This window comes from Apaloderma vittatum, unplaced genomic scaffold (genome assembly GCF_000703405.1).
Source record: "Apaloderma vittatum isolate BGI_N311 unplaced genomic scaffold, ASM70340v1 scaffold1846, whole genome shotgun sequence".
Classification (NCBI taxonomy): domain Eukaryota; kingdom Metazoa; phylum Chordata; class Aves; order Trogoniformes; family Trogonidae; genus Apaloderma; species Apaloderma vittatum.
This window is the reverse complement of record NW_009723192.1, coordinates 2,958-20,199: the sequence shown is the minus strand read 5'-3', so window position 1 is coordinate 20,199 and position 17,242 is coordinate 2,958. Positions and strand designations below refer to the sequence as shown.

At 36.2% G+C, this 17,242-nt stretch overlaps 1 protein-coding gene across 1 annotated transcript in view; it reads right to left on the bottom strand.

Annotated features, from left to right (window-relative positions):
• LOC104275907 (low-density lipoprotein receptor-related protein 1B-like) overlaps positions 1-16,968 on the bottom strand; it is a gene marked incomplete at both ends in the record, with an annotated part of 22,789 nt that extends 5,821 nt beyond the window's left edge. Inside the window, 6 exons of the mRNA XM_009872002.1 lie at positions 2,536-2,763; positions 4,006-4,137; positions 11,559-11,803; positions 11,930-12,094; positions 15,359-15,563; positions 16,771-16,968. Coding sequence (XP_009870304.1) covers positions 2,536-2,763; positions 4,006-4,137; positions 11,559-11,803; positions 11,930-12,094; positions 15,359-15,563; positions 16,771-16,968 — 1,173 coding nt within the window. The remainder of the gene's footprint in view (positions 1-2,535; positions 2,764-4,005; positions 4,138-11,558; positions 11,804-11,929; positions 12,095-15,358; positions 15,564-16,770) is intronic.
• Positions 16,969-17,242: the final 274 nt, after the last annotated feature.

The window sequence follows — 17,242 nt, the reverse complement described above, 5'->3', positions numbered from 1 at the left end:
TCTAAATCTATTCTCCTTCAACTTAAACCCATTTCCCCTTGTCCTATCAGTGGACACTCTTGTAAAAGCCTTCCTGTAGGTTCCCTTCAGGTATTGGAAGGCAGCTGTTAGGTCCCTCCAAAGTCTTCTCTTTTCAAGACTGAACAATCCCAGCTCCCGCAGCCTGTCCTCGTAGCAGAGGTGCTCCATCCCCTGGCTCATCCTTGTGGCCTCCTCTGAACACGCTCCAACAGATCCACGTCCCTCTTATGGTGGGGGTACCAGAACTGGACGCAGTATTCGAGGTGGGTTCTCACAAGAGCAGAGTAAAGGGGGAGAATCACCTCTCTTGACCTGCTGACCACGCTTCTCTTGATACATCCCAGGATGCGGTTGGCGTTCTGGGCTGCATGAGCACACTGATGGCTCATGTTGAGCTTCTTGTCTATCAACACTCCTAAATGAAGTCCTAATACATTGAGAGTTTGAACCTCACAGTGAAGTCCATGTATTGGACCTGTGAGTGAAGCTCAAAAAGACCTCTAGCCAGAACATTGCAGGGAAGTCTCTCCGTCACGCATATACATAAAGCGAAACAGTGACTAGGTGTTAGAAAGTTTGCTGCATTCTCTAAAGCTTGAAAAGGACACCAAATAGATAGGCCTGACCCATATACAACTGATCTCCCAAACTTTTGAGTTTTTTGTTTGGAGGAGGCAGAAAATAACCATTTCATAGTCTTAAAAAGATTAAAGTATGACTTTGGCATCTCTGTGACAGTGGTGTAAGATTTCATCCAACGAGAATCCCACTAGTATGTGCTTGCAAAGCTTAAAAACATAACTGTAAGCAAATAAGACCATCTACACACAACGAATAGTCTCTATAATGTTTTGATGTGCCAGAACATCACAATTTTGCAAATTTATTTATCAAGAAGTTAAAAAGGTCACAAAAAACCTCACAAAACAACTCTACCAGAGAAGCTACCATAGTATAGACAACATGAAAGGATGTTGATTAACTGAAACACAGTACATTTCTTTAAGTTTCATTTAGTTTCTTGACAAGATTTGTGACTTTTCTCTGTATATTTTATATAGTAAACAATTTTTTTATTCTACTCTCATTTTAAAACACAACTACTCTTTTCTCTTTTTCTCTGTAAGAGGCACTCTAAACCTTGTTTTCATTACCAGTACTGAAAAACATCTCCAATTGTTAATGAAGTTGTCTCCGAGATGTCAAGGAAAAAACAGAGATACCCACAATAAGTAAAATCATCATTCTACATAGCCAAGTGGGGATATTGCCATATTTGACCAATGATTTCCCAAAATACGCTAAAATAGCACAATTTTCTTCTAAAGTGACACCAGGGGCAGAGCTTTAATTAGATTTCTGAATAATCCAAAAGTATTCCAAAGTATTTTTCTAAATTTACTTAATTTATTCTCAAAATCAGAAAAGCTCTGATCTTACAGAAATGAGTTGTCTGTTTTCTTCGCTTTCCCTTCTAATATACACTAAACAGTTGGGGAATCGGACTCTACAAAATTTGCCTCCAGGTAGTCCTTTGGCAGTTTTCCTACTTTCAGGCAGACAGGTATATTAAAAACACAAGAACACGATGTGCTGCCAGGAATGGAACAGACAGTGGTCAGAAACAACAAGAAAACACCACTAGCAAGGACAACAAGTGCTATCACTTTAATACCAGAGCTGCTGACATCGAAGCAATCAGGCAGACACTTTACAATCCATTAACATTCTGTATTCAAAGTACAAAGCAAAAATGTCAAAACCAGGAAAGCGTTAACTGAATAAAAACCTGCCAGACATGATTTTCCAGTGGCAATATTTTATGTTGGCTTTTATTGCTGTAAGCAATCTACCTATAATGAAAAAGCTCAGTTAAAAAGAAAATCTGAATTTTAGTATTCTAAGTAACTGAAACAGTGATGATGGAGGAAATGTACACAGGATTCTGAGACACAGAATCCAAAGGCTCCACTCCCTCAGTTCGGACGCGACACATTGCAAGAACACAACAGGTGAATACATAACACCACTGGCACCAAAACTACGCAACTACCATGTCCTGTGTGTCACCAGTGGTGCCAGAGCTGAAGGATCTACATGGAATGCAAAGGAAAAAACTAATCTAATGGAGCCAATTTCTTTGCTAGGTCAGCACAGATAGCCAAAAGACATAGGAAACTCGCAATGAAATTCTTCAATGCCAAGTTATTTCAGGATATTGCAGTTTTTCTGCTTTTCATCTCTATTCTAGTTTCCCCAGAAGACATTTTTTCCATATTTTACCATGTTGAAGTACTGGACAAAAGCAACGTTACAAGTATATCCCAATTTGCTTAAATAGAAATTAATTAGGAGTCAATAAAATGGACTAGAATCCTAAACAAACTGTAATTTCTATTTAGATCAATTATCTAACACCAGTGAAAGCTACACCCAACAAAAACTTGCACGCTCATATTTTAGCACGCATTTAACTAAAATTAGTTCTTTTTACTTTAAAGTTATTTTACTTACCTCTCGAAATGATGGTTTCTAAGCCAGTGCCATTTATGAAGGCACGCTTGATGGTCTGTGTTTTCACATCAGTCCAGTATAGGCGTTCCTCAACAGCATCAAAATCTATGACAGTCACATCATCAATGTCAGGAACAGTGAAGGCTGTGATGAAGTTGAAGTATGGGTTTTCTATGTCCACCCCTCTTATTTCTGAACGCCTTGCATAAAGAAGAAATTTCTTCCTTTCTGTTAAGAAAAAAAGGAAAACGTCACTCCTCATCCTCTTCACAACATTGCTAACAGAACAGAAGTCCAGGTCATTCATCTGAGATCACTTTACAAATGTGTAAATAAAGTCCAAGTGATTTAACACCTCCAAAAAAACCTGCAGCTGAATGACACTTGAGAAATGAAGCATGTGAAAGGGCCTAACAATCACAGGGGAAAAAAAATAGAATTCTGGATGCCAGAAATGATGTTACTACATCACTAAATCAATACAGTCTTCTGAATGTCTAAGAAAAATGTTAAAAGTGATATTTAAAAAAAATTACCTCACACCCCAGTCATGAAAATACTGTTTCATTTGCACATCATAACAGATATTAAGATTTAGAATCTCAGGGGAAGCGAGTATCACTGTAACAGGCAGGTACTGCAAATAACAAAACTCATGAGGAATTTCACAATCGACGTGTAAGCAGTGATAGGCAGACATGTGGAAGAAAAAGAACACATTGCTTGTTCTAATTTAGATATCCACTAATGAAAAAAAGTGAGATTTATTAAAGGCAAAACAGAACTCTTTTCTTTTTTTTAATCTTGAAAGCTTAATTTATTAGAGCAAATGTCTGTGATTAAACAGTAAAGGTAACTTTTCCCCTGCAATATCCTTGAAATGACAAAATATGTATTTTTGTATTTCCTAAACACTATGAATCAACACTGAAGACAGTAATGCAGTGCAACGTATTGCACATAATAGACACAAGTATGTGACATTTCGGGGTTTTTTTGATAGCTTAAAAGTGTTTTTTGGATTTCTTTTATATAACTCTCCTGCAAAGCTGCATGTCTAGTGTTTACTCTTCATTTCATTTTCTTCATCCTTGAAAATGAAACTAAGAAAAATTTAAAAGAACAGGTAGAGATTTCAACTACTAAGTACCTCATTGTTATTCAGCTTACCTGACTCATCGTTTTCTGATGATGCACTTTACAGCAGAAATCTTTCTGTTTCGCAGAGATAAGTTTTACTGACATATCACACACATATACAACAGAAAATATGACTGTAGTAATAAATATCAAAGCTCCACACACCTGATATATTAGAACAACTTATCAGTTCTCAGAAAGTAGATGTCCCTATAAAATATATCATTAAAAAGCACAGCAGAGATTGTTTTCAAGATTACGTATTTTAATTTGTATCAGTCAAAATTCTAAAAATCACTGCAGTTGTCAGGCTTTGAGAGGAAAACTTACCATAACATGTTTTCTTGTCTAGTGACAGTTTCATGAGATGTGGACAGGCACATGCAGCGCTTCTGTTGTGATTGATCAGACACATATGAGAACAGGGACCTCTGCCCTCATTAGCAGAGCACGGATTGGGAGCTAAAAAAAAAAAAAGAAAAATGAAATACTCAAAACCATCTTTGAGAACCAAGGTTTGTCAAACCAGCACAAACCACACTGGTGAGAAAGTGGCAAAAACTCTGTTTGAAGACAATGTCAGTCTCCTTTTTAACTGAGCTTGTGTTCTACTCATGAGCTCCACGTACAGCCCCAAATGTATCATTGTAACTTCATGAAGTCATTGGAAAAAAAATTCCCAGCGAGATATTAATTCTGCAGTTATTTATAGCATTTAAATGTAAATAATCATATACTCCTAACCAGGATATATAGCGTAAAAAAATCATTAATATAATGAGAATCTGAACAAATTTTGTTTTGGAAAGAGTCAAAGCTTAACCTGTGCAATGAATTTTGACAAGGTCAATGTTCCCTCTCAATTTCATCTACCTACTAAAATATTAGTAGGAAATCTAACATGCAAAGGTAAATTGAAAAAAAAAAAACAAAACATGCAGAAGTACTTCCACCTCTCACTTATAAAAGCAATTCTAGCACATCTTGTTCGAAGAAGGAAAGCAAGCTGACCGGAAAATCACAGAATGTTGGAGGTTTAAAGAGACCTCTATAGAGATCATCTAGTCTAATCCCCCCTGCCAGAGCAGGATCACCCAGAGTAGGTCACACAGGAACGTGTCCAGGCGGTTTTTGAAAGTCTCCAGAGACACTTCTTAGTCTTACAAAACCTAGAAACTCCTCTTATTATCTTCACTCATTATTATACATTCATGTCTTTGTTTTCACATGTGTGCACAGTTGCAGGGGCAATCATAATCTACAAATTTCTTACACTAGTGCACATGTATATATTCCTTTCCTATTCATACTACTTTCACTGAATAACTGCTAAGCACATTCTTTACTTTTTATTAAAGTACTTTTCTTGAAGGCAAAGAGGTATGCTATTGCTTTGACTCTCAAAAAACATGGCTCTTTTATTTCCTTGTGCTAGTTCTAATGCTTGTTTCCATTTCTATTGTGAATAACCACACTGCTCCTCATTCACTGACTCCATGCCATTTATGATTTCACAGGCTGCCATGCCACAGAAGCCTGTCTATAAGCTGTATTTCAAGAAGCATCAGCTTACCTGTCCTCACACAAAACCCTTTCCCATACTCTTGATCAGCCTGTCAGGCTTTCTCGGTATCTTTTAAATGATCTGTATACTGTATTCAAGACATGGGAGTGATATGGATTTATACAGCATCACAGTTCACTCTCTGTGGTTTATTCCTTTCCTAATCACTTCCACCAATCTATTTTCCTTTTGATCACGGCAACCCACAGAAATGGCATTTCCACCAACTGGCCAGCCTTCTGCATTATTTAATTGATTTCCACTGTTGATTGCTGGTCGATCTATTTCTTTTACAGCGCTGTGCAGAGATATACATGTCATTCTTTGTCATCATATTTCCTCTTGACTGCTTTCTAAAACATTATTTAAATACAATGATTATTTTTATTGACAAGGAACCCTTAAAAAACCCGCCAAAATGCCTCAGACATTCTATCACCAGTTGACAAACGAACAGTTACTCTAACAACCTCTTGAAGATGCATTCCCTATGAACCAGCTTATTTTCCGTATTAACTTCGTATCGAACTTGTCCCTTCTTGGCATCATATTTTAGCTACTCAAAATTTTAATCTGATACTTTAATGGTGCACGACATAATTAAATCCTGCCTACACCTTCAAATTACGCACAATGGTTATATCAAAAGGATAATTTTAAATTGCCAACAATCTATCCCACTCATATTTAAAACCAGTTATTGATCTAATTCTCTGCTCACTGTCAATACTTTCTGTAGCATTGCTTTTCATAGGGCCAAAGATCCTTCTGCTATACTCAGTCAAGTTAAAATCTTTATACAATCTGATTATTTTTGCATTAATCTTTGGAATTTTCAAATTAGAATGGATCAAAGAATGCATTACTACTAAAATACATATTTGTTTCCTATATTCTCTTTTTAATCATTCACATGAATTAGTGTTTATCTAACAAAAATTTACATTGCACCATGAAAAAAAAACCCAAACAAAAATATTATTAGCTCAAAGTTAGCACAATTTTTCTTGATACTGTATTGCCTGTGGCATGATTGGGGGCCAGTTAGCTCAGTCAGTTGAGCGTGGCACTAACAACGCCAAGGTCGTGGGTTCGATTCCCGTTCGGTCTCCATGTGTTGCCTGATCTAGTCGAGAGGTGGTGTCCCTGCCGACAGGGAGGCTGGATTAAAATGATCACTGAGGACCCTTCCAGCCTAGGCCATTCTACGATTGTATAATAGCTTTACTGTAATTCTCAAGTTCTTTTTAATGAATCACTTCTCCTTGCTCCTCCCCCCTCCCCAGTGTACAGTTTAAGAAGAAAGTGGAATGGGAAAAAAAATATAATTAATTATATTTTTGTCAGTTTTAATAAGTCCAAAACTAAGACTAGACTGTCTGGAATGAATTACCTTGAATATTGACTAGGGAGACAAGAAAAAGACATGTTGTAATGCTAGGGTAGTACCATGTGGAAAGGTTAAAGGCAATAGTACTGCAAGAAGCAGGTGCCGGGCTTTATAGAAAACTTTCAAAAAAAATCAGGAATTTACCATTAAAGTAAGTAACAAAAATATCAGTGACAAAGTATTAAATTAAATCCAAGTGTAAAAAGCTACACAAGAGTTAATTGACAGAGCATCTGAGAAATAAAGTGATCAAATTAAATACATGTATAGTAATACAAGGAAAAAAAAAATTCAAGTTGTATACATGAGGATGAGCACTGCAACAGGATCCATATCTGCAAGATCCTTTTCTGGAGCAACAGATTTATCTATACTTATGAAAAGGCTGTCCAATATCCTTCTTATTACAAGAATACACTGAACAGAATTAACAGGTATTAGGGTCAAAAGAAACAACAGGAGGTCCTCTCTCACGTCTTGTAGAGTTACATACCAGAGCTCAAAAAGTTGTAGACATTGAGAGTTTGCGTAAAATCAAAAATCAACTAGAAAAGTTCATGCAAGAAGAATCAGTCAGAAGTTTTAAAGCACAAAGGTATTATTCTAGGTTCAAAAATCAGGAAGTTATGGGGTAGTGGAAGCTGCCAGGCTCTACAGGAGGAGCACGGCTACTATTTGTCCCCAGGTCCACACTGCCCTGTAGGCCCCCAGCAGCCATTGTCGAAGACAGAGGCTTGAGTCTGATTTTTAGTTTATAAAAATTCAACCTGTCAAAAAAAAAAAAATATGGCCATGTTTGTTTAGTTGTTTGGGTTTTTTTAAAATTCAAAGTAATACACTTGAGAAATAAAAAAAAAAATTAAAAAATGAGGAATGTGTGAGGAATTCACAGCTTTCTAACTGCTCTCAAGCTGTGATCATTCCATTGCACTATATTTACTCCTCTCATCACTACCCTCAGTAGCACACCTCATGGTACAACTTCTTGCGCCTAAAATAGAAGACCTTGTTTGCCGAAAGTGGATTGGTAGTTGAGAAAAATATTCTTCCAAGAAAACCTGTTTCCTATTTAAACAGCATCCCTGCCACAGCTTTGATTTCATGAATATGAGTAGGTCTCAAACTCATATTCTTGAGATGGGACATCATTCAGTTTATTGACAGATGAATCTATCATCTATACAAATCTCTCACCATAACTTCACTATCTTAAATTAGATTCTGTCCTACATTAACTGAAGTAAAGTTGCTTCAGGCTACAGGAATTTATTTACCTCTGTTCTACTTTACTTCAAGCAAAATAAATTGCATGATGTATTTTAAAAATTAACCTTTCACCTAGACAGCTGACCTGGATGTATACTTTTGGAGCTAAAAATACTAAATGTTTGCCCTTCTGTGCTACATTTATACCGACATTTTTGCAATGCAAATCTACTGACTTCACTCGGCAATTCTAAACTGCGTGCTATCTTGTTTCATCTATTGCCAAATCGCTACAAATTCAAAAGAAAAATTAAGAAGTCAGCGCGCAGGATCACCATTTTTCTCTAGCTCCAAAAAAATGCTAGGTACTGGAGATTTGTAGAAAGAAATTGCTTCCACTGAGAAAGGATAATTTAGACCAAATCCAGAAGTCCATTCATAAATTGGAAATCTGATGTTTTGTATACCATAACATAAGAGCTGCAACTACACAAATTGATAATTGAACTTTCTGATTTTAGCAATTAACAGCTGAAAACTCTACTACAGCTTGTACCCTGCCTTGAGGCCAAGGTATCTATGCCTGTGAAAGACTGACTGATGTCTCTCTAAGCTGCAGTCTCTCTCTCCAGACATTGCCTGGCCTCCTTCCAAACAGAAAACAGTTTTTTTTCTCTGACAGCAAAAAATGGCTAATGGGAACTCTTCTGCTACTGTGAAAACACCAAATATAGAACCCAGCTCCTCAAATCCCAAAGTTCAGGAGGTGACTAATTAAAAAAAACAAAAAACAAAAAACGTTACGTGGAAGGAGTGTGCAGAGATGCATGTTTACTCCACCGATACTGTAAGACCGTGGGCATACATATTCTTCCATCTAGAAGTCAGATACCTTTGTTAGAACAGTACCCTGGCCTAAAAAATTCTTTTAAGAGGCTTATTTCAAGAAGTAATAAAGCTCAAGAAGCTTGACATGCACTGAAAAAAACAGTAACATTCTTCTTTAAAGTAAGTTCATTAGTATTTTAAAATAAACCCATAAGAAAAGCGTATCCTGACAGCGTACGTCATATAATGCAAGGTAGATTAGGAGTTGTTCACTGCAAGTCCTTATCACAGTTGTCATCACACTTAGACTCATGAGCTAGCAGCGAGCTGTATTCATGGCTCTCCTTTTTCCAGTGCATACTATTAGTGAGCATTCTTCAAATCTTTTGACAACTAATGTACAAGGAGAATTTTACTTGCTGGTCCTCATTAACATCAGAGCTACATTCATAGTCTTCCACAAATAACTAACGCAGAACTGGGTTTTAAGACATTTACAAAGGCATACAAAATTGTCAGGATTTAATGTTTTCAAATAAAAATTGCTCAGAACTTACTAACAGTAAAGTCTGAATAGCTTGCTGAGCACTACAAACCCTGGGTGAGAAGCAAAACAAAACACTGTTCCTCAAAATTCAAAACCACAAGTACACATGACATGAATTCTAAAATAGTTTCTATCACCATCAGCTTTTTAGCAGAAGAACTGAAATTTACCCAGAGATCATGGAATATTCCGTAACTAATTGGCAGTCATTCTGGTATTTTTTACTTTTCTGCGTATTTTGTCATGTCTCACAATAAAAACCACATATAATTCTTTTTTTCAGCATCTGTATTTTGCATGGCATGTACCAAGAACTTCCACAGGTAGAAGTTATAGCTATGTAGCCATAAGCTAGACACAGCCCTGATGTGCCCTATAGCTACAGAACTTAATTTACTAGTAGAAGACTTCAAGCATGTCAGAACGCTTCACTCAAATCTACAAAAGGGGAAAAATGTACATAGACATTTGCAGAAGAAATACATACATGTAGATATTTAATTATATATTCACATATTAACTATGTGTTCTTATAGATACTGATAAAATACGTATTATTCACACCCTAGATAATCTGTACCCGTAAGCCCATTTACACTAAGTAACTTAACAGGTTGTCAACGACAGGTGATTGAGAAGTACAGATGGGGAAGTTACTAGGGTAGAATGAACAGTTTACAAGAGACAGAAGACAGTAATACCACTGCAGAAGAACAGTTGCAGGAGTAAAATTAAACACATGTATAATCAATAGGAGGGCAACTCACCTCATTCATTAATCATGACTTGTTCTGTTCTGGATGATCTGTTTTGATGTTTACAAATAACCAGTGAGTTATTGACATAAAAATACAAAAAAGCCTACAGAGACTTACTTGTCCCCTCTGATGGCTGATACAGCTAATAAAAAATTTGCTACACGTGTATAGGAAAGCTATATTGAACAGTTGGGCTATCCTGAAAAAGCTGGCATTCCAGCTGTGGTTGAGAGGTTACGAGCTCCCTCCTCTTCTCGATCAATACCTTAATGTATCTCCTTCCAAGAATGGGTTTTGAAATTGTCAGCAATACCATTACCATGTTTTTCTATCCTATATCTGGTTTTGTAACTTTATTTTAAAATCAACACAGCTATAGTATCAAAAATGACACTTTATTTAGCTCTTCATTTTACATGGGGATCCACAGCAGGACTGATCTCCAACCTTAATGATTCCATAGTGGTGTTGGGTTGACAGTTGGACTTGATGAACTTAGAGAACCTTAATGATTTTAAGCATCCTTCCAACAAAATAACTGAAGAAGTTTAATGAGGAATGTTTTCTTCTGCTCAGCACCCTGGTCAGTTTTTGCTCTCAAGATTAACACAGTTAATAGTAGCTCAAGATTATACAACTATTATTAGACTATCTACCCAATAACAAAGCTGATGTGCTTACCGTATTTGTGCAGCAGTGCTCTGGTATAAATAGACACTATATTACGAAAGCTAGTAAAAAACTAAAATGGAAATATGTGCACATGAATATATGCACAGATGAAAATGAAAACTTAAAGTTCCAAAATAATGTATAAAGAAAAACTGAAGGAATTTCCTATTATTTAACTAATGCATATACTGTCAATAGCCTTCACAGTTTTGTTGCTTCTTGAGGTTTTAAACTCTGAGCCTATGCCTCTAGAAGGTTGAGTCAATCCTCCCATGAAAGACAGATTGTCTTAATTTGAAATTGAAAATTCTTAATATTTTTTTTATAATAAAATGTATTATGTGAATAGGATATGCTTCGGATAAGTCTTAGTTTATGAACAACACCCAGCTGGGGCTATTCAGGTATAAAAGTATCAGTCTGCAGTGGCAGACTCTCTTATGCAGTCCTAAGAGCAAACAAAAAGACTAAGAAGCAAATAGAGACAGATAAGTGAATGAGTAAATTAAGACAAATTAAAGCATAAAGTGAATATTTACAACTAAGAATGGTACACACAGCTTATTTCACAGAAAAGTTCACCTTTCTCTGGAAAGAGGCAAGAGAAAAATAGTTAACACTTATGTTTAGTTTTGTCAGACTAGTCAAAAAAACCAAGTTGGAAGCTTTTAAAAAAAATGTGGTTCTGCACCTTATTTATAGAGGATCATTAACAATAGCCCAAATGGGTGAGATTCACAGATGCTGATCCCCTGAAACTTCCAGTTTGAATAAAGATTCTATTACCACAGGAGGAACATGAATATGACACATAATTAAGAGTCGACACCTCAAGGCAAATTCATACAGATATGTGTGTATCAAAATAATAGCATTTTTCCACCTCATAGGAATAATAATTATTCTATAAAGAGTCACCTCGTGGTTGACGACTTGGATGATATATCTGAAGATCAAACGGCTGAGCACTCGTTTTTTGTATGACACTGACATTTTGGCCAGTCCATTTATTGGCTTTTGTGAGTGTATTGGTCCTCCAATCTGTCCAATATACTTCACTCCCATACAAAGAAACAGCAAAAGGGTGAGAAAGATATTCGTGACCCCGTATAATCTCGATCATGCTGGTTCCATCATATAATGCAGAATAAATGGCATCCGACCTGCAAAATAACCCCAAATTTAAGACAGGCAGTGCTGTGCACAATGCACCTATCTATGTTCCACTTATGTTCCTGTATGTAAGAATAAGGATTTATAAACAGATAATAAGAATACTGTCATTTTACCTGGCATCTGTCCAGACTATTCTTTTTTCAAAGTGATCTACAGTAAGGCCATTAGGCCAGGCTCCAGTATCCATGTCTTTATATATAATCTTTCTTTCTGCTCCACTCATGGAAGCAGATTCGATGCGAGGAAAATTCGCATCCCAGTCTGTCCAAAACAGAATTCTGGTGAGAGGAAAAAACAAAAAGAGATGTAAGAGAATGAAGAATAATCTGAAATGGTTCAATAAGACAGTAGGTGGAAAAAAGGTTTAAACATTCACTTGGTTTAAATTTAAGAAATAAAGAGATTAATTTAAGCAACTATATAAATTCCTTGAAGTAATAGGGTTATATGGAGACATTTCTCTATTAGAGAAATTATTAAACTCAACATGTTTTTTTTAAAAAAACCTAAAAGTTTAATAGTATTCCCTTTTTCATGTCCACTAATGCAACTAACAGCTTCTCCTGCTTTTCTATAATTAGAAACCCATCTCATTAAAAAAAATAAAATTCTAATGAATGCCCTTGAAAGCAATCCACAGAAGATGAGCAGAGATGAGGGGAAAAATGGAAGAAAGGTGATTTGAGGTAGCAGGGATTAAAGAAAAGGCTAAATTAGAGATTTCCATTTATTATTAAGAGTGTTCTAATGAAGACCCTAGATTTTGGTAGTGACTAATGACTTTTACACAGTTTAGCCTTGCTAAGAAAACTGAAAAGTTGTGTTGTATGGGAAGCTCTGTCAGTTATGTACTATCTGCAATATTCCCCCCTCCATAAGGAGCAATTTCACCTGTATAACGAAAGAAGTTTCTTGATAATTGACAGAAGCAGTGTCACCAAAAGGCCAAAACCACACTTTAACTATTCTTAGCTTAAGTTTTTAACAAATAATAAAAAAAGAGTTTAACTTTGATACATAAACTTGTAAGTAGCTGTGAAGAGCTAATTTCAAGAGTCAGCCTGTAACAAAACTTCTGACAAGTAACATCATAGAGCTTCAGTCCCATCTTTAACCTAAGCAAGGCCAGGTCCATCACTAAATCATGTCCCCCAGCACCACACCTACAGATCTTTTAAATACCTCCAAGGATGGTGACTCCACCACTTCCCTGGGCAGCCCACTCAAGCCCAGTGCTTGACAGCCCTTTCTGTGACTAAATTTTTCCTAATACTCAACCTAAACCTCCCCTGTACAACTTGAGGCCATTTCTTCTTGCCCTAGCGCTCATTACATGGGAGAAGAGACCAACACCCACCCCTCTACAACCTCGTTTCAGGTAGTTGCAGAGAGTGAGAAAGTCTCCCTCGAGTCTCCTCCAGCCTGAACAACCCCAATTCCCTCAGCATCGTTTCCCTACCAGTGGCTGGTGTGTGGCTGCAGCCTCAGAAAGTCATATGTCCCAGGCAGCCCAGTGACCCCGGGGCAGGCTCACTGTCCAACCCCAGCTCCTGGAGTAACCCACATCATACACTCATGCATATTCCCCACTAAAAAGTCTTCATCCTTAAGAACTGGAGAGATTAACAGGATGAGACCACTGGTGCCATTTGTTTGTCTCACTGCTGGCTTTCTGCCTGTGCAGACCTATGTGGCCACACGTGTTATATGTATATACACATTTCTTTACACATACATCTGTATGTGGACTGAGAATTCATGCCGAGCCTCGCTGCAAGTTGGACGAAACTACGGCAGCCAGGCTTCCACCGGGGTAAGGATTTGTGCAATCCTAATGCAACCACCTACTCTGAATCATCAGTGTTTGCTTATTCATAGTTAATTGTAAAAAAGATTGAGGAACTGTCCCCACATGTGTTCAAAGATCTTATTCTTTCCTCACTTGTAAAAGTGTAGCACACAATTGCATCTAGCTTTTCAAAAGGCAGATTAAGCCTTCAGTTTCAGGAAGAGTGTTGATTTGATTTTCTTTTTTTCCTCCCAACCATTTAATTTGAACAACTTATCTGTCAATTCTTCTGCCAACAGGATGTCTCTTTAAAGATCTCTATGGATAAGCAATGCATTCTGTAAACAAGCTTTCTAGTATCGGAATTGCGAGTGCAGTGTCTTTACTCATTAAAGCATGTACTTCCTAATTTGGAATTTATCTACCCTTATTTCTACGTCCACAGTTGTGTTTCTTAAATAAATATTCAGTGAAGACACATGATAGACCACAGCAGGTTCCTAAACAAAATTAAATATTATGACTCTGCAAACTCATTGTAATTTATATTATTTATTTAATTGTAATTTATATTATTTATTTAATAATATCAACAAAAGAATGCAGTTATTGACCATTACTTTTTAGCCTCCCTAAGAGGATCCAGCTACACACAATATTGGCTAATGAGGTTTTTGTAACGAGTTTGCAATTTCACATAGCTTCAAAACTCTGCTCCAAGAATCATGACATTTTCATACTAGTAGAATGAATTTCAATACAGAATCAGAACTGACACCTGGCTCAACAGGTAGCTAAATGTTCCATGAATAGTTTTACTTTGCTTCCATTACTTAAGTCTATCAACTTAATTTTTAATATAAGTGGTGTGAGGGGGTCATTTTTGCTCCGCTAAAAAATGAGATGTTAATATTAAAAGCAATCTAAAATAACTTAAGCAAAGTTTTAATGTTGGTGGGGTTTTTCACTGTGCAGATTTTAAAATGGAGTAGTGAAATTCATTTGTAAGTTTGATGATTGCTAACATTAAAATTTATGGTAAAATTGTTTTTATCGTGCTAGCATATTATCAAAATTAGGCACTATTTTAATTTAGGTATACTCTCTTAATCATCCAGTTTTGGCTTGTTTTAACTAATATTTTGTCTGATACTATGAAAACATACTAATATTTATTAGAAACAATTATGACAGGCATTAGATAAAATACATATTGATGGTAGCAGGCTGAATCTACTACATGTAGATACTTATGATTAATAACAATCCAGTTTATAGAATATCCCTTATGAAAAGGTAGAAAAAGTACTGACAGAAGTTGGCAAGTAATATCTAAGTTATACTTTCATAGTCCCACCAAAAAAACCCAATCAATCAATCAATCTCTAGGTGAGATGAATCACCTTGACAATACCTAAATCTGTCCACTAACCACAAAGGAAGGTTACACAAAAGGCACTAGTTCCTGTCATCCACAATAAAAAAATCAAATGAAACCATTGAATAGCAAAGGAAGTAATGTGCCAACAAATATATCCCTGTTTCTCCCCACTTATGTTTTTATAACCCTTTTCACTGGGGCAAAACACACCAATAATGGATTGTATTTAACTCAAGCTATACTTTCAAGAACTATTAAAGATAAGTTAGGAACTATAACTCACAACGGACAAGGACATCGAATCATCTCACACTTAAACCTCCATCTCCAAAATACATCGCAACACAAAAAAGTAATTTTTTTCATAATTACCCATATCTGGGATCCAAAGCAATAGCCCTTGGATGTTCCATAGCTCCTGCTATTAACGTTGTTCTCAAAGTGCCATCTAGTTTTGCTACTTCTATTTGGTCCAAGTTGCTGTCTATCCAGTATATGTTTCCTGCAATCCAGTCTACAGTAAGACCTTCAGGTGTGGCCAGGCCATGTTGTACCACCACCTCAATGGCACTAACACCTTTAAAAAAAAAAAAAAAGAAAAAAAAGGAGGATGGGGAAGGGGATAAAGAGAGTCTTAAAGAAGTAATATAGAATCCAATATAGTGAACGTGGACATATAAGTTTATCACACGCTCTTGGAGTGATTCTTGATTAATCTGATGGATGATAATACTGTGTTCCATGTGACATTTTTTTTCATATATAAATGCAATGCATTGCTGTAAATAAGTACACTTCTTGGCAGTAAACAGAAAAACTTCCACAGTATTTCTATTCCACAGTAATAGAAAACTTTAGTTCTCTGATGCTTTTGTAAATAAGGCTCTGAAACTTTCAGTAAAGATCCGAGATCACACACAGAGTAACAGAGGAGACTAACGCGTGCCTCGTTACCAGCAACCTCTTCTGCAGCACAAAAAGTCACTTGGGTGCTGTACAGTGTGATGACAAGGGACTACCTTACTGGTTTCATACAAACATAGCTACCATTAGTGAAAAGCAACACGTTTTTGGCTGTCTTTACATATTTAGCAGTGTAGGCTATTTGTTCCCTGGTCTGGATTTATGGATAAAAAAAATACTCGCAAATATCATCTATTAAAAAGAAGAATAAACACAAAACAAACAGAAAACGAAAATCAAACATGTGGGAGAACGCATGCACAAATGCACGTGTGAACTTGAACTTGCTTCTGTATTAGCTCATGCAAGAATGAAAGTGCCTGAACATATCCTTCAACAAATAACATTTTGTAGAAATGCTTTTCTGTGTTATGGGATTATTCTGAGTTACAGTCTGTAGATAATATCACCAGGGCAAAGAACAAGACTTTCTGAATGCTATAACATTATGAAGAAAATCTTCCACAGAGCAAGAGCAGATAATTCATCTGACAAATGCTTATATTTTTTTAATAAGTTAAAGGTAAATTACAAAAGAATGAAGAAAAACACCACAATATTGCACTCATTGGACCAGGAAAAAAAAATAATCACCCTTTTGCGTTTGCCATTTACTTCTCCCACAGCCTAAGGAAACTTTTATAACAAAAAGTCACATTCTAGCTCTACGTCAAGTACAACCTAGAAATACACATTTTTAAAGGCAGAATGCCATCATAAATTCTGCTTCTGTGAATGGTAGCTTAGTTATGATTGATCAGGTCTAACCCTGTAATTGCAGTTGTCCTTACTGTTAAAAAATTAAAGATTAAATTTCATACCTCCAGTATCAGAGAGTTTGCCTCTGTAAATTTTGTCCTCTACCACATCTGTCCAGTACAGTAAACTCTGATCAAAATGAAAATCAAGTGCTATTGTATTTCTTAAACCAGGAACTAACAGGCTGTAGTCACGTTTGTGAAGATCAATTTTTCTGATCTCATGACGAATAGAAAAAATTATGAAAGCCTCAAATGGATCTGGAAGTAGAAGATTATACATTTCAAGAGAATAATAAAGAAAATATTGTTACACATTTATACAAATGACAAGTGGAATAAGAACAACAGAATCCTTTATCAAGAGAAACAGATGAATAAAACACTCTTCTGGTAAGATCTCTCAAATACATTTTTAGTCCAACCGACTTCTTGCTCCTAGCATTATCTACAACCACAACTAGAGATATTAAACATTGAATTTGAGAACATCAAACTCAACTATTGAACAATGTTTTGTAGCTCTATCACAAGG